General features: G+C 47.4%; 1 protein-coding gene across 1 annotated transcript in view; it reads left to right on the top strand.

Moving 5' to 3' along the window:
- Positions 1–18,288, top strand: part of LOC137622251 (uncharacterized) — an 80,371-nt gene that overhangs the window by 40,000 nt on the left and 22,083 nt on the right. Inside the window, exon 3 of the mRNA XM_068352768.1 lies at positions 16,303–16,471. Within this exon, the coding sequence (XP_068208869.1) occupies positions 16,303–16,471 (169 nt within the window). The remainder of the gene's footprint in view (positions 1–16,302; positions 16,472–18,288) is intronic.

Genomic DNA, 18,288 nt, shown 5'->3' with positions numbered 1-18,288 from the left:
CCCCCTGCTAACTAGCGGGGGGTAGTTAACCCTCGTTAAAAATCTAATGGCTCGTCATTTCAGCTACGCCGAAAGTAATACCCTATGTAAATAGCTAAGGTTTGTATGGTTAGGAAAAATAAAAATTATCTCCGAATTTGTCATTTTCAAGTTGGTTATTTAGCCAATAGTTTTTATATGAAACAGTGGTCTAATTTACATGATTGTTTGTACTGTATATATAACCTCTGTAAATTTATAATTGGCTGTTCCATCTTTGCTGAAGTCATACTCCCGTTAAAAGTCATAGTTCCGTAACCGAAATACAAACCACGCTATTTACATTGGGTTTACCTTTTAGCGCAGCTGAAGTGGCGAGCCATTAGAATTTAACGAGGGTGTATTACCCCGCGCTAGTTAGCGGGGGGGGGGGTAGGGGAGTGGTAGCTAGCTACCCCTCCCCCCCCCTCACACACAGATGAATGCTCACTTTCACTTTTGGCTCTGACTGTGACAGATGTCTCTGTCTTGGTCCTCTCTTGGCAGCCATTGTTTGTTTTGTCTTTACTTAATCGCTTACTTTTCTTTTACTCAATATATATGTAAACATGTTTTCATGTTTGTATATATATTTGAGTATAGAAATCAGTGAGTTTCCTTTTCAGAGTTGTGTGTGTAGTGTACGATTTCTACGTGGAGTCCTCGGCAGTTAGGCCACCACGGCGTAATTTTATGGGTTGCGATAGAGTTTGACTTCGGTCTTTCTCTCTCTCTCTCTCTTGAGGTCGTTCACCCTTTTACTACGTGTTACTACGCCCTTGTAGCTTCCTTTCCGTGTGGGGGGGTTGCTACGCCGTACTTTTGTCTCAATTAGTTTATGAATCTAATTGTAGTTGTTAATTTTTCAGCTTGTAGAACGATTCCTTTCGGGGGTTTCGTTCTTTCTTTAGTGTTCATTCATTTTTAAATTACATTTTTAAATATTTAACTTAGCCGGGGAATATATAATAGCTGCAACTCTGCGGCTCGACAGAAAACACACTCAAAAACTCGCGAGCGATCGCTATGAAGGTTGCGGGTGTGCCCACCAGCGCCACTATCGGCCAGATACCACTCTTGCATGTAAACAAACCCTTCAATTCTACTCTGTCGACGTTGACGACAAGACGTATCAATACTCGCTGTAGAACCTGGAGTTTTCTCAACATATTTGGTGAATAACTTCATTTTGGTTTGAGCTTTCGCAGTGCAGGTGTTTTATCTTTATCTTAAATCTTGAACTCGTTTTTGGATAGATTTAATTTTTGATGACAAGAGAGAGAGTATGGACTTTCTTTGACTTTTAAATGGCCGACCCTTCCCTTAGACGGAAGTGTGTTTTAGGCTTTTAGCAATTATCTTATCACGTTATAAATTAATTATAGATTTTCCTCTATATATTTTATATCTCAACCGCCTTTATTAGGCCTCTTCGATTAGCTTTCCATTTATAATAAACATCAAAATAAATTTTAATGATTTGTTTATATGCGACCTTTCCTGAGAGTAGGCGGTCCTAACTTGGAAACCGAAGTTAAACAACGTTGAGCCCTTTTCAATCGTAAATAACTTTTACAGAGCTAATGATTTAAAACTTATTAAATGAAATATTTTTAGTAAATATTTTATGATAGTTTTTTTCTTTGAATAGTCTTCGTACTGTTTCAAAGATGAACTAACGTTTAGTTTATTTATGCTACGTAGTTTGCGCTCTATCGTTACGATAGAGAGAGAGAGTATCACGGTTTCACTTTGCAGAAAGAGTAAATCGATTCTGACGTTTTGTTCTTTTTTCTTTCAAAGCTTAAATGTTTTAAAGACTATTTTAAAGGAACTTTTAATTGAAAAACCTTTCAGTTTTTTCCTTTGGTCAAATAACCTGTTTATTGACGAAAGGTAAGTGGGCTCTTCTCTTCGGTGCGAAATCAAGAGAGAGAGAGAGAGAGAGAGATAGAGACGGAGAGAGAGAGAGGAGAGAGAACGTTCCGATCTTTATCTCGTCCCTAGCGAGTAACGTTCTCGAGTTACTTTCGTCCCTAGTCTCTGTACGGGGAGAAAGGATAAAACGTTTTTAGTTTTTATTCCCGTCCCAAGGCACTGTACGGTGAGAGATTGAAAACGTAGTTTTGAATGAACTAGTGTTTAGTCTCTTCCCCAGCCACTGATTTTTTTATCTTAAAATATGTTTACTGTTTTTTGCTGGTATTAATGTGCTTACATTATACGACTGATTTCGCAATTACAACCTTTTGATGAGGGTAGAATTGCGTGCTTCAGGTAGAAATCAGTTTTATTCATACCTAATGTGAATTGTTAAAAAATTCGATTTCAGTGAAATAAGTGCAAAACAGAAAATCGTAGTGATAAAGTGATATTGCGCAAAGTGTTATCAGTGTTGCGACCGAGGGTTCGTCTGTTCGTGCCTAGTCCGGGACCTCTTGCAAGCTCCCAAGCCCAGGGGAGAAGTAATGTCGTACGACTTATGGGTTCGAGAGGCCTTGATCAGCGAACAGACGTTCCCTCTATGGTATCAGGTGTATCTTACCAAGATCACCCCTACCATAAGGCGAGAGAGACGATTTTCTCCTCGTCATCCGAAGGCTTTTCGCATAAGAAACCGTGGAACAAGGTTTCGAGGCCCTTTAAGCGAAAGTCAGTCCTTTCAGGACAGGTCCAGCGTCCTGGTTTTAACTATTAGGACAGCTCTGACCCTATGCAGTCATCGGAAGACTGCTCGCCGCCTAAACAAAAGCGTAACACAGACTCCGAGAGTCTTTTTGTAGGCAAGGTTTTGCAGTCACAGACGTTACCCTCGTCTCTTACCGCAACCATTCCCGTTGATCCTAAATGGGTTGTACGGCAAGACATGCAGAATAAGCTTGCCTCCCTTATGGAAGACTATTCTGCCGATAAGTCCGTTGAGCCTAGCCGTTTATCTCATCGAGATCCTGGCCTTCAGCCACCCTAACGTTCCTTTGTGCGTCCTGTTGACGTTGGCGTAGCCAAGTCACGTCAGTCAGGTTGTTTAGAACCACACTCGATGCGGTCTCGTGTGGATTTTCAGCCACATTTGGACGTTAGGCCACTTGCTGATGCTCCTGTTGACGTTCAGGACGTTTGCCAACAATCGGAGTTGACTTGTTTTGACGCTGAGCGTCAACCTCCGCATTCTAGAGTTGTTTTGACTGCTCAATCTAGGCGGTCAAAGCAGTCTCGAGTGGAAGCTGTGCGTCCTCACGCACCTGTTCTTGTTGACAGTTCACAGACTGTCAAGCAGTTACATGACGTTGCGTCCTGGTCCGCTACTAATGCACCAGTGCGTGTGGACTCTACTTGTAAAGCATTGCCACCACGGTAGGTCTCTCCCTTGCTTGAGACTCGGCTATTGTCGGACAAGGTTCCTTCAGATGAGGAAGTTGCTGTTCCCCCTCCTACTGATATTCCCTTGAGGACTCTGTCAGACGGAGAGGAGCCTAAAGCTGCTTAGCCCTCTATGGACTTTAAATAAATCATGCTGATTTTTAAGGATCTTTGTCCGGATCTTTTTGTAACTGCTGCTCCTCGTTCGCCTAAACGTCAGAGCTTACACTAGGCCTAGCTACTTCGAAGCCGTTGTTTTATAAGCTAGTGCTCTCTCGCTCTTCTAAGAGAGCTTTACGTTTGCTAGGCGACTGGTTTATCACCAGGAGGAGTTTGGGGGAGACAGCCTTTGCTTTCCCTTCTTTTAAGCTGGCTTATAGAGCGAGAGTCTGATATGACACGAGAGAAGTTCTCGGCTTGGGAGTTCCTGCCTCTGCCCAGATAGACTTCTCAAACCTCATAGACTCTCCCTGGCGCCTGGCCATGAGACGCTCCAAGATTTTACAGGTCGACTTCAGAGCTATTTTCGAGCCTTTGAAGTTTTGCTGTACAATTATGTCATGCATAAACAAGGCTTTCAGGGATGGCTCCAATGATCTGACAGCCACGTTCTCTGCAGGAACAAGTCCCTCAGGGATGGCTCCAATGATTTGGCAGCCATGTTCACTGCAGGAGTACGTAAGAGGCAAGTGCGCTCAATGTGTTCATTGTCAAGACAAACTTCACGATGAAGTCTACCAGGCTGTCTTGACAGCATTTATGGAAGGCGACTGGATGGTCTCTCTCGACCTTCAGGAGGCATACTTCCACATTCCTATACACCCGGATTCCCAACCGTTTCTGAGGTTTGTTTACAGGAATGTGGGGTACCAGTTTCGAGCCCTGTGCTTTGGCCTCAGTCCTGCGCCTCTCGTGTTTACGAGGCTCATGAGGAATGTGGCAAAATCCCTCCATCTATCGGGGATCCGAGCCTCCCTGTACTTGGACGACTGGCTTCTCAGAGCATCGTCCAGTCTTCGCTGTCTGCAGGATCTACATTGGACGTTGAGTCTGGCCAGGGAGTTGGGACTTTTGGTCAACCTAAAAGTCCCAACTGATCCCATCCCAGATTATTCTATATTTGGGGATGGAGATTCGCAGTCAAGCCCTGCTCGAAGTCCAACTATGCTGAAACGAAACGTTTATCAGTCAGGAGTTGGAACAGTCTCGTAGGGACTCTCTCATCCCTGGAGCAGTTTGTCTCACTAGGGAGACTATACCTTCTGCCTCTCCGGTTCCATCTAGCCTCTCACTGGAACTAGGACAAGACATTAGAGACGGTATCATTCCCAGTCTCCGAACCAGTAAAGGCATGCCTGAAATGGTGGGACAGCAATATCAGTCTGAGAGAGGGACTATCCCTAGCAGTCAAGAACCCAAACCACGTGTTGTCCTCAGACGCGTCGGATTTGGGTTGGGGTGCGACCCTGGACGGTCGGGAATGCTCGGGTCTGTGGACCTCAAGTCAGAAGAGCATGCACATCAACGGCAAGGAGCTATTAGCAGTCCACTTGGCCTTGATGATATTAGAAAGCTTCTTCGAAACTAAGTGGTAGAGGTCAACTCAGACAACACCACAACTTTGGCGTACATCTCCAAGCAAGGAGGCACACACTCCTTCACGCTGCTCGAGATCGCAAGGGACCTTCTCTTATGGTCAAGAATTCGAGGCATCTCCCTGTTGACGAGATTCATCCAGGGGGACTTGAACGTCTTGGCAGACTGTCTCAGTCGGAGGGGTCAGGTGATACCCACGGAATGGACCCTCCACAAGGACGTGGGCAAGAGTCTTTGGGCTACTTGGGGTCAACCCACCATAGACCTCTTTGCCTCCTCGTTGACCAAAAGGTTACCAATCTATTGCTCTCCAGTCCTAGATACAGAAGCAATCTACATAGACGCGTTTCTACTGGATTGGTCTTTTCTGGACTTATATGCATTCCCACCATTCAAGATAGTCAACAAGGTACTGCAGAAGTTCGCCTCTCACGAAGGGACAAGGTTGACGTTGGTTGCTACCCTCTGGCCCGCGAGAGAGTGGTGCACCGAGGTACTTCAATGGCTGGTAGACTTTCCAAGAAGTCTTCCTCTAAGGGTAGATCTGTTACGTCAGCCCCACGTAAAGAATGTCCATCAAAGCCTCCCCGCTCTTCGTCTGACTTCCTTCAGACTATCGAAAGACTCTCAAGAGCTAGAGGCTTTTCGAAGGAGGCAGCCAGTGCGATTGCAAGAGCTAGGAGAGCTTCTACCATTAGAGTATACCAGTCGAAGTGGGAAGTCTTTCGAGACTGGTGCAAGTCAGCATCTGTGTCCTCGTCCAGTACCTCTGTAACCCAAATCGCAGATTTTCTTTTACATCTGAGAAAGGTTCACTCCCTTTCAGCTCCCACGATTAAGGGCTACAGGAGCATGTTGGCTTCGGTCTTTCGACATAGAGGCTTAGATCTTTCCAACAATAAAGATCTCCAAGATCTCCTTAAGTCTTTCGAGACCTCTAAGGAACGTCGTTTGGCAACTCCTGGATGGAACTTAGACGTGGTCCTAAGGTTCCTCATGTCAGACAGGTTTGAGCCATTACATTCAGCCTCCCTGAAGGATCTCACCCTCAAGACACTTTTCCTAGTGTGCTTGGCTTCGGCTAAAAGGGTCAGTGAACTTCATGCCTTCAGTAAGAACATCGGCTTTTCTACAGAAAAAAGCCACTTGTTCACTTCAACTTGGTTTCCTGGCCAAAAATGAACTGCCTTCTCGTCCTTGGCTTAAATCTTTTGATATTCCTTGCTTATCAGAGATCGTAGGCAACGAACTAGAAAGAGTATTATGTCCTGTTAGAGCTCTTAAGTTCGATTTAGCTCGTACTAAGTCATTACGAGGTAAATCTGAGGCATTATGGTGCTCAGTTAAGAAACCTTCATTGCCTATGTCAAAGAATGCTTTGTCATATTTTATCAGATTTTTTTAATACGAGAAGCTCATTCTCACTTGAATGAGAAAGACCGATGTTTGCTTAAGTTTAAGACGCACGAAGTTAGAGATATAGCAACCTCCGTGGCCTTCAAGCAAAATAAATCTCTGCAAAGTATTATGGACGCGACTTTTTGGAGAAGCAAGTCAGTGTTCGCGTCATTTTACTTAAAAGATGTCCAGACTCTTTACGAGGACTGCTACACACTGGGTCCATTCGTTGCAGCGAGTGCAGTAGTGGGTGAGGGTTCTACCACTACATTACCCTAATTCCAATATCCTTTTTAATCTGTCTCTTGAAATGTTTTTAATATTGTTTTTTTGGGTTGTACGGAAGGCTAAGAAGCCTTTCGCATCCTGATTGATTTGGCGGGTGGTCAAAGTCATTTCTTGAGAGCGCCCAGATTAAGGGTTTGATGAGGTCCTGTTGTATGGGTTGCAGCCCTTAATACTTCAGCTCCTGGGAGTCTTTCAGCATCCTAAGAGGATCGCTGGGCTTCGTGAGGAAGACAGACTTATAAGGCAGAGTAATCGTCTAAGTCAACTTCCTTACCAGGTACTTATATATATTTTGGTTTTGTTATATTGATAACTGTCAAAAACTCTTAGCTTATACGCTGTAAACTTAATTAACTCTGGTCTCTACCCACCGCCTTGGGTGTGAATCAGCTATTATATATTCACCGGCTAAGTTAAATATTTAAAAATGATATTTTAATTATAAAATAAATTTTTGAATATACTTACCCGGTGAATATATAAATTAAAGGCCCTCCCTTCCTCCCCAATAGAGACGCAGCGGGACGAGAAGAATTGAAGGGTTTGTTTACATGCAAGAGTGGTATCTGGCCGATAGTGGCGCTGGTGGGCACACCCGCAACCTTCATAGCGATCGCTCGCGAGTTTTTGAGTGTGTTTTCTGTCGAGCCGCAGAGTTGCAGCTATTATATATTCACCGGGTAAGTATATTCAAAAATTTATTTTATAATTAAAATATCATAATTACATAGTTTCATTATTATAATTGTTATAATTCTGTTTTGGTTACAGCTCTCCTTCCGTGAGTGTAAGTGGTTGTGAGGGCACGTGCCTGTTGTGTAATTCTTGTTTCCTTTCCCTCGGGATTCCTCTTCGGAGCCTTCCCGGGGGAATGAATGTGTACTAATGATTTTTGTTTTATTTTTTTACAGTTACCGATCTAGTTCGTTTCTGTAATATGGCTACGGTGTGAGCTGTCTTGTTGCTGCCTCCCCCCTTGTATTTTCGTCAGGGGCGTGTCTCCTTCTACTGGAAGTACTCCCATGACGACGGACAGCTCTCCAGTTCATTTTAGAACTCTCAGGAGGCTTGCCTCCTTGGGCGGGTAACTTTCCTTCCGAGGGAAGTTTTTCCTGTCCAGGCTTGAGTTTTTCCCCTTCTGGGAGGTTCTTCTCTTGCCTTTTTTTCGTGCGACTAAGCTCTTGGTGCTGAGCGGTCACACCTGCAGTTTCGCTCAAGGGGCTGGGCAACTGCAGGAGCCCCTCTTCGGAGGATTGCTCCTTTTAGGTCACTGGCTGACTAGTCTCTTCTACGAAGTGTTTCTCTTTCGTTCGCGAGAGAGTACACTCATAGAGACTCCTCTTCGGAGGATTCTTCTGCTGCTGTTGCTGTTGGCCTCCTTCGCCGTAAGGCCCACCGTCCGCCTCGTCGTAAGGGCCTCTCATCTCCCTATAAGGGTGCTAAGAGGCGCCTTTTTGAATCTCCGTTTGCAGCCTACAACTCCTTCTTGATCTTCCGCCTTGGTGCAGATGGACAGCGGTCTGATCTCGTCTTCCGACGGGCAACGGTCTTCCAACGGACATCAGTCTCCCGGCGGGCAGGCAACGGTCTTCCGATGGACATCTGTCTCCCGACGGACAACGTTCCCTTCGGGGCAAAGGGTTGCCTCCCACGGGGGTTCTTCCCTTGCGTGTCAGGGTTCCCCTGCGCGCCCTTCTGCTGGGTTCTCTCCTGCTCCTGCTCAGTGATAGCGCACAGGCGCTCTCCTGCTCATCAGCGCTTCCTGATCGCCAGCGCTCTCCTGTTCGCCAGCGCTCTCCTGTTCGCCAGTGCTCTCCTGTTCGCCAGCGCTCTCCTGTTCGTCAGCGCTCTCATGATGATCATCCCTGCTGTTCCTGTTGGTTCCTGTTACGCGCTTTGTGCGCCCACGTTCGCCCACGCGATCTAGAACTTCGGTTCAGGTCTGGGTCAAGGACTCTTCTTCTATGCGCAGGCTTCCACGCGTTGCTTTCTGCTCGTCAGCGATCATCAGCTCGCCAGCGATCATCAGCTCCCCAGCGATCATCAGCTCGCCAGCGTTCACCTGCTCACCAGCGCGCACAGGCGATTTTAGTATCGCCTATTGAACAGCGTTCTACACGTCAGCGATCACCTGTCTCTCAGCGATCTCCGGATCGCCCGCGTTTGTTACAGCCGGCGCGCCAACGTTCTCCAACGCTTCTGAAGGAACATGGTTCGCCAGCTACTAGCTCGCCATCGCGCGATCGCCCACCTGCGCATGCTGCTCGCCATCGCGCGATCACCCACCTGCGCATGCTGCTCGCCATCGCGCGATCGCCCACCTGCGCATGCTGCTCGCCATCGCTGCCATCGCGCGATCGCTCACCTGCGCATGCTGCTCGCCATCGCGCGATCGCTCACCTGCGCATGCTGCTCGCCATCGCGCGATCGCCCACCTGCGCATGCTGCTCGCCATCGCGCGATCGCCCACCTGCGCATGCTGCTCGCCATTGCTGCCATCGCGCGATCGCTCACCTGCGCATGCTGCTCGCCATCGCGCGATCGCTCACCTGCGCATGCTGCTCGCCAACGCGTCGACATGCCACAACGCGCCATCGCCAACCTGCGCGTCAGCGCTCACTAGCTCACCACCGATCGCCTGTTGATCCACATCGCCAGCGGTCTTCCTCGCCCACGCGGCAGCGCGTTTCCTCGCCATCGTGCTAACGCTTGCGTTCGCCGCCTCGGAATCGCGCTCATTCACCTGCCCACCCTCGCGACCGCTCGCCCGCGCGACCGTTCGCCCGCGCGACCGTTCGCCTGCGCGCCCGCTCGCCTGCGCGCCCGCTCGACCGTTCGCCTGCGCGCCCGCTCGACCGTTCTCCTGTGCGCCCGCGCGACCGTTCGCCTGCGCGACCGCTCGCCTGCGCGCCCGCGCGATCATTCGCCTGCGCGCCCACACGCCCACGTGCCTGCACGTCTACGCTCATGCGCGTCCGCGCACATGCTCTCCAATGTTCGCCCGCGCGCGGACGGACAGTGTTCCGTCGCGCGAACCTACGGTGTTCCGTCGCGCGAACCGACGGTGTTCCGTCACGCGAACCGACGGTGTTCCGTCGCGCGAACCGACGGTGTTCCATCGCTCGAACCTACAGTGTTTCTTCGCACGACCGTCGGCTTAATTCTTGCAGTATCCATTGCTCGTCTATGGGTTATCGCTCGCCGACCACCAGCTCTCGCCCTTCCTACCACGCTCGCCCTCCTGCGCTCCTTCGCTCACCTTCGTTTGCGTTCCTGCGTGACCGCGCATGGGCGCTTCCACGTTCGCCCACGCGCAAATCTTTGAATTACCATCGCGCGAGCTCCAGGGCGATTGCGACCACGATACCCAATGGGGTTTTCGCAGCATGGCCAGCCTGGCGAGTTCTTCTGGAGCGTATTTCCAGTACACGGCCTCACCCCGTAAACGCAGAGCATGGCACTTGAAAGAATAGGAACAAACTTCAGGGAGGTCTGAGCAACACTCCTCTTTCCAGAACCTGGGTTAGCCCTTCCCCGTCATTCCCTGGAAGGATTTTTGGCGGGGGGCTTTCCGTTCGAGGTTTCTCCATTGGCCAAGGGGTGACTGCTTACCCCTTCCTCTGGGGGCTTACCAGGTCCTTTCCCTCCTCGGTTACGGCCCGAGGTTTGGTTCAAGGAAGCTACAGGAAGATCATGGGTACTTTCCTCCTCTCGGGCTCAGGCACCTTGGCCTTTCGTCGTTAAGTATCTAACTTGCGGACAAGCTCGATGTTGTACCATCTGGACGCGCTGACTGAGGGCTTCCTTCGGGTGTCTCATCTGTGGAGGTCGACAACCTCAGACACCCTTCCATCCTTGAGAAGAGTTTGTTTGTGCCCAAGGACAGAGACTTAGACAGCAGCTGTGCGGAGGAAATCGACTTCCGTTTTCACTCCTCCAAGGCGCTTTCTTCCAGACTCTGCAGGGCTCCAGCGCCTTTTTCTTTCAACTACGTCGGCCTAAGTTATCGGCTACGACAACTGAGACAAGGTGTCCAATTGCAGTTTCCTCCTGTCAGGAACAGATGGCACGGGAGGCTCCCCCGGGGGGGCATAGTCCTAAAAGGAGCGGCAGAGTTCACGAACTCTAGGATTGCAGGTTTCTCGTTGGGAGGATGCTTAAGGTTACTCATCCGGGTGACAGCTTCCCGATGCCCATTCCAGCACGATCTCTGTGATCAGCCAAGGATATCGCGCCTGCCGTCTCTGTCAGCGAATTCAGTGTCTCTGAACCTCTATGCCATAGCAAGTGTTGCCCAGTTGGGCAGAATGATCCATACCTTAGGTGAAGGTCCTCCATAGGATCATCAACGGCTTCACCCCCGGCCTCTTCAGTCGATCCTTTCTTGTAAGGAAGGATCTGAGAGGGGAGTTCCGTAGTCGACCTCTCAGCCCTGATCAAGTTTGTCGAACAAACTTCGGCCAGCGTAGAACAGCAGAATCGATCAGACTGGTAACGAGGCGACAGGACTCCTTAAACCCTGGATCGGAAGGACGGGTACTTTCAGTTTCCATCCCATCCATCTTCCAGGGAGCTCGTGGAATTCAGCCTAGACTGCAAGTATTCCTGCTTATGATGCAGTGTGGCTATCCCGCCGTGGCATAGCTGTTTTTTTTCCCCAGACAACTTTCCCTGCTTTCCTCATGGCCGCTAAGGTGCAGGCTTCCGCCTCCTTTGCTTTTTGGAGGGCTGGTCAACTCCGGTAGGCTCGGGTTCGACCTTCTTCAGCGCCGGGACAAGCTTCCGGATGCTTACCATGAGTGTGGGTTCATGGTATTTTGCTTGGAGCCTTCTCTTCTTCTGCCTCAACATCTGGAGTATCTGGCCATGATATTGAGTCAACGGCCTTACCACGTTGGAAACCCTGCTTCTCGTCCGTCCAGCGAGGTTAAGCAACATCGGTTCTGGTCAGTACTTGGATGGGTGACCACCTGGGGACGCTAGATTCTGTTGCCACATCCTCCGAGCCTTCCTTTCAGTTGACTGTGGCAAGACTGAGGAGAGTCGCAGAGCTTTCAGCCCTTCCTTGGAACGTTTCCTAGTTCTCCTTTCCTCATTGACCCGTCTATAGTCCGAACGGTCGCCTCAGGATAAGTTCCATGTGGGGCGGTCCAAGTTCCGGTGGTTTCAGGCAACGTTTAACCGGACTTCCTGGCCCCTATGGGACCAGCGGAACTATTAGACCTGCAATGGGTGTTGACCTACGGAACCTCTTGATGGTAGTGGATATTCTTGTCCTTTCCCCACATTCTTGATGCTGTTCTCGGACTCGTCAAAGGAAAGGGGGGGGGGGGCTTGTTCCGGTCCAGGCCTATGGTCAAGACCTGAAGGATACCTCTCCATCATTCAGGCAGGCTTAGGGGCCGTAGTCTGGCCCCTCTACAGATCCTACAGCTCCTGCAGAGTCGCTCCGTGCGCGTCGACTTCATGATTCTGGCGTGTTCTAACCGGCAGGGGACGCATTTTCACACCTTCACATCTTGCAGTAGAGATACCGGGACGATTGAGATTCTCTCAATACCACCATCGGCTCTCTCATTCCAGGCAGAGGAATGTTCTCTCCGACTATCCGAGCAGAGCCTCGTAGAGAGAGTGTACCTGGGGGTCTTTGACCTTGAGTAACCAGCAAGTCCTGGTCTGGGGGACCTGATCGCGACAGCTTGGAACCTCAAGCTTCCGCTGTTCTTCCCCCCAGTCTCAGACCCCGAGACTCTGGCAAGATGCATTCCGGTGATGGTGGGACAACTTCGACGCCTGCGTCTTCCCTCCTTTTTGTCTGTGGACAATGGGTCTCAACAAGACCAGGTTGTCTGTCAACCTTTCAATGGGAGAGCTCCACTGGGACTATGCGCAGAACGGTTTCTGGACCCTCTGCTTCCCCTGACGGAACTCCCGGGAGAGCTTCTCCCACGGCGCAGACTACTCAAACAACCACACTGCAACATCTCTCCCGAACCGGGGCGTCGCTTCGGCTTCATGCCTGGAGACACTACGCCTCCTCAAGAAGAGACAACCTGCTACAGTCGTGGTATGGAGGTCGCGTCATCTGCGATAGTCATCCGCAGGGGTCTTCCAGGCAAAGTGAAGAGTCTTCGGTGGTTGGTGCCGTGGGAGATATACCTCTTCCCTTGAGGCCTCTTCTCCAGCAATAACGGTCTTATTGCCTTTCGGTGGGAGGAAACTCCTTTCCGCTCTCGGCAATGAAGCCTGTCGCTCAGCCTTTCCCTGACCTTCAGGCTTAAAGGAATAACTTTTTCCTGCCCGCTGGATCTTTCCTCGCTCATGCGAAGCTACGATCGTCCCTGCCCTAGTCGGAGGAAGACCTCCAACTTGGAGCATGGCTCGGACTTTTTAGTCCCTTAAGAGATCTTCTCAAGACCCTTTACGACAGGCCTCGGATTGTATTCCACCTTGGGTCTCCTGCTCACTCTGGCCACGGCCAGTGTGTAAGCAATCTTCTTGGTCTCGTACGACTCCGCCCTTTCTAAGGAAGAGGGGAAGGCAACATTCAGGTTCGCTCCTGAGTTGTTGGCTAGACTCAGAATCTGGGGGTCCCGGCCCTTCGGTCCAATTCCTTCAAGATTTCGAGTCTCCATTCTGTATCTGATGTCCCAAGACCTTCTCTTTCTTGCCAGTAAAGGAATCGAGAGGTTAGCTTTGGGAACAGCTGCAGTTTGTCCTCAGTTGCAGCCGATTTGGGAGCACAAGGAGGACACGGGGGAGAGTCACCAGTATACCTCTTCAGCCCGGACTCAAGGACATTCATCTCGACCTGTCTCCAGACCCTCCCCCGTCACGTCGCCCTACAGCACGATGTTGGATACATCGCAACGTCCCTCGCCTTCGAGTAATACTACTCTGTGACGCAGGTGCTACAAGCTGGAGTGTGGAAGCGTCTAATGACCTTCGCAGCCCGCTTCCTGCAGGGCGTAACCCACAGGAGTCTCGATACGTTTTCTATCGCTCTGTGTTGGCTACACAACAGCTGGTCTAACCTCAGGCTCCTTTTTGGACAGGTAACAGAAGGTTGAGGGCATTGTTATCAGGTTTTAGTCTGCATGAACGAAAGAAGTATGTCTGGCCCTTATTTCTTTCTTCATCATCCCCTCTACGGGGAAGCAGCATCCTGGTCTCTGCATAGCTGACCTCGAACCTCTGCAGGTAAACCATGCTTCCTTGTGTTCCGAGTATTGAGTCAATACTGTCGCGTCCCCCATACCCTGACGAGGTGGTATTGGGAACGTCCTAACCCAGAGTTCCTTCTGGAACTCCAGGTCAACTGCCTAGGACGGGTCACACTTCTTCCTTCACACACAAGCTTATGTAGGCCACACGGTTCCTTGCGAAGCAAGAAACTTGTGAGGTGCAGGGACTCCTTTTCTCGAGTGCGACTCACTCGGATTCTGACTCCCCGGGTAAAGCCAAAGCCAGTATGGCTGGGGACTTTCCACCCTACCTAAGGGGTAAGTCACCCAAGGTAAATAGCCTGGTTTGTATTTCGGTTACGGAACAAATGACAAATTCGAAGATAATTTGTATTTTTCCTAACCATACAAACCTTAGCTATTTACACATATTTGCCCGCCAGCCCTGTCCCCCAAGACAAGTCCTACCTCTAAGTGAAAGTGAGCATTCATCTGTGTGTGAGGGGGGGAGGGGTAGCTAGCTACCACTCCCCTACCCCCCCGCTAACTAGCGCGGGAGTAATACACCCTCGTTAAATTCTAATGGCTCGCCATTTCAGCTGCGCTAAAAGGTAAACCCAATGTAAATAGCTAAGGTTTGTATGGTTAGGAAAAATACAAATTATCTTCGAATTTGTCAAATTTGTATGGATACTTTAGTTGAAGGACTTTGTATGGAACAAGAAAGCAATATCCAGACACTCCCTTTCACTAGCGTGGTCAGGGCCATCAATCCCTGATGTAAATGTTTGAGAGGCATCCACCCATCTACCTTTAAACTTCCGGATATTCCCAGGTGACATTAGGAAATATAGCGTAACTGTACCAAGTAAAAAAGTATAGTAATCAATATAATCGATGCAAAAACTAACCTATACACAGATGTGTAAATGCGTTTGTTTCTTCATTATGATCAGAGATAAACGTAAACAAAACATTGGTTGCCATTTTTTATCGTGCTTTTTGGCGTGTTTAGGAAACGCATGATATAAAATCGCCTTTAATATTTGTCCCTGTTTTAGGTTAGGGTACTGTAGTACATGCATTAAGTGTTCTGTACATTAAAGGGTAGTTTGTTAACAGTACTACGTACAAGGGAAGGTTTTAAAAGTCTGAATATACATGTTAAATAAATATGTAAATATGGTGTCACTACTTCGCGGATTTTCACCTATCGCGGTCGGGTCTGGAACCTATCTACCGCGATAAACGAGGGTTCACTGTATATGTAAATAAATCTAATGGTACCAAATTGTAACAAAAAAGTCCAGGCACTCATCATCTCCCTATTTAATAGCAGCCGAAGCATAAATTTTAAGCGTGTTCTATAAAATCTAGAATTTCTCATATTGCGTTCTTTTCATAATGTTTATCTTTGGTCTGCAGACTAAGTAAAAAAAGTACTGAGAAAGAGCTTCATTGTTGGTATTTTAAAGTTGGCTGTTGATTAAACTGTCAATATTTTCAGATTTCATAGTACAATATTGTTGTAGCGTGCAATGTTAATTTCATAAAGATAATTGGAAACGTGGGTAAATAGATTAGCAGTATGGTACATTTATTGTTCTAAAGTAAGTGACTTAATTGAGCAGGGACTAAATAAATTTTTTCAATTGAGTTTCGAATAAGGGATAATCAGTTTACTTGAATTAGGATCATCTTAATAAGTCTTACTGTACTGAAGTGCTCGAGATTCTCAGTCTTCCGATACAAATCAACAGTTTCAAAGTTAATCAAAATATTCTCGAAGGGAAGGAAACACAGAGGGGACATTGAATTTAAGCAATATAAAATCACATAGTTCAACAAGTACAGAGTGGCAGGATTTGACCACATCTGGCCTACTTCTCAACTGACTGCATCCATCATGTTTATGACTTATATGGAATGCATTTTAGTGAAGGAGCTGTTAGGACCCCCTTGGTCTCTAGGTGGTTGGCCAGATGATGCAAGGTCCGGCCACCAATGCAGATCCTGTCTGCCTTTTCCTCTGACGAATACAGAAACCTCAAACTGTTTTTATAGGAGATATTTATTTTAATGTTATTGTTCTAAAAATAATTTATTTTTCCTCGTTTCCTTTCCTCACTGGGCTATTTTCCCTGTTAGGGCCCCTGGGCTTGTCCAACTAGGGTTGTAGCTTAGCAATTAATAATAATAATATGCATACTCAGAGCTTTTCAGGCGCCAGTCATTTGCAACAGACGCTCTCAGAATCAGGGTGGCGGGCTCACAGGTCGCGAACCTTGTGCCGTGCCTCTTAATGGACTTAAATTTACGTTAATGTTAACGGCATATTCACAATATATTCAAATTCCATTACTTATTGTGACATTGTATTAGGAATTTATTTTGTATTAATTAATAGAGCTAAATCAATACTGTATTTCATAGACATTTCTTTTCTGATCTTTTACAGGTTGAAGTTGCAAGTGGCATGACAAGTCTTAATGTCCATTGGTATTGTACTGGGTCCTATGTGGATGATAGTATCTCAGAACTTCTCCAGAGCAATGCAAGTCACATTCGGTTTGAATTAAGCAAACAAAATCTGATAGGAAGGGTTCCTCCTATACTGTTTGTAAAAGGTAAAGTTTCCTTCCATTTATAGTGATATATACACAGGCTAACCACTGAGAATGTATTTTAGTTTCATCTCAAACTCATTTATATAAAAGTCTATTATTTAATTGTGCTCAAATCTCAGACATCCTGTTCTGTCTGTAGAAGAGAAATATCAGTTGACTGATTCAGGTTGTTGCATACATTAATGTTACTATAGGTACTTGTTAGTCAACCAAGAGTGAATTTAGCCTCTCAGGAGGGTCAAATTTTTGTAGCATTTTATGATTACCATGTGTTATTCAAAGGGTAGGAAAGGGTATAGAATGAACACAATGGGTCCACGTGGGGACCGCGTGAGACACAAAGGGGGTCGGGGACACAAAGGGTCGCACTGGGTAAGGAGAGAGCGTCGAGATGTTATCGTGACACGACCAGAGAACTTACTGGGGATCGAGACCTGAGCAAGCATGCTCTCTGACCCGGGGTTAGCCTCAGGGCGCGTATCACTCCACCTGAGGTTACCCCTCATAGAAAACGGGACTAGGATAAACTACACAAAACTCTGGTCGGTTGGGAGGAGATCCCAGATATTCCTAAGAAAGTAGTTCGAGGTAAGTACTGTTAGGAAAAATACAAATTACTTAAAATTTGTGATTTTTCCTACTCGTACACAAAACTTTTGTCTTTTAAAATAGGGATATGTCCTCGGCGACGCTAAAAAAGCCATTGAATTGTCAACAAACTGCCATACTGTATATTTCTATGTATAATACGACCTTTAATTCCTAAAATTCACCCTTGAAAATTTGGGTCGTCTTATATGGCCGATATGAAAATCACATCTTGAATTCAAAGTGAGGTTATTGGTAGGCTTGCCTAGGCTAGTATTGAAACTAGAAGAGACTGTTTAGCTATGGTAAGCAGCTCTTCTAGGAGAAGGACGCTCCAAAATCAAACCATTGTTCTCCAGTCTTGGGTAGTGCCATAGCCTTTGTACCATGGTCTTCCACTATCTAGGGTTAGAGTTCTCTTGCTTGAGGGTACACCCGGGCACACTATTCTATGTAATTTCTCATCCTCATGTTTTGTTAAAGATTTTATAGTTTATATAGGAGATATTTATTTTAATATTCTTAAAATATTTATTTTTTCCTTGTTTCCTTTCCTTATAGGGCTATTTCCCTGTTGGAGCCCCTGGGCTTATAGCATTCTGCTTTTCCCACTAGGGTTGTAGCTTAGCAATTAATAGTAATAATAATAATAACTATTAAATTCAATCAAAATAGGAAACTTCATGCTTTTTGTGGATCTGAAGAATGCTTATTTGCGAGTACCCATTCGTCAGTCCTCTCGGAAGTACCTTCACTCTTTCTCATTGGAGGAGGTATGTTAGTTAAAGACCATGTGTTTTGGGTGCACTGCTCTCCAGGTGTTCACGCTGATGGCAGTATGGGTCTCTCTCGTACAGGAATGTCTTTAGATGTATCCCAATGATTGGTTGATCTTGGCTTCCTCAGAGTAGTAGTTGCTAAAGAATTGAGATCAACAAGACTTTTTGTGGCAATCTTTAGCGCTTGATAAATTGGGAAAGTTGACTTTCACACCTAACAGATGTTGAGGTATAAGGGCGTAATGATAAACACAGCAGCAGCTAGAGTCTTTATATCATCGAATTCCATCGGCATGCTCATAGAGATAGCACAACCATTCTTTCTAGAAATTACATGTTAGCAGGGAGTCGTGGGCATCTCCACCTGAGATCCCTCCAGTAGTGTTGTAGTGGTCTGCTGACTGTGGCTAGATATAGCACGCAGACTGCCTATTGTCCGAATGCCAACCA

Source organism: Palaemon carinicauda, chromosome 29 (genome assembly GCF_036898095.1).
Source record: "Palaemon carinicauda isolate YSFRI2023 chromosome 29, ASM3689809v2, whole genome shotgun sequence".
NCBI lineage: Eukaryota > Metazoa > Arthropoda > Malacostraca > Decapoda > Palaemonidae > Palaemon > Palaemon carinicauda.
Note: the sequence above shows the minus strand (reverse complement) of the source record. Positions and strands in the feature narration are given on the sequence as shown.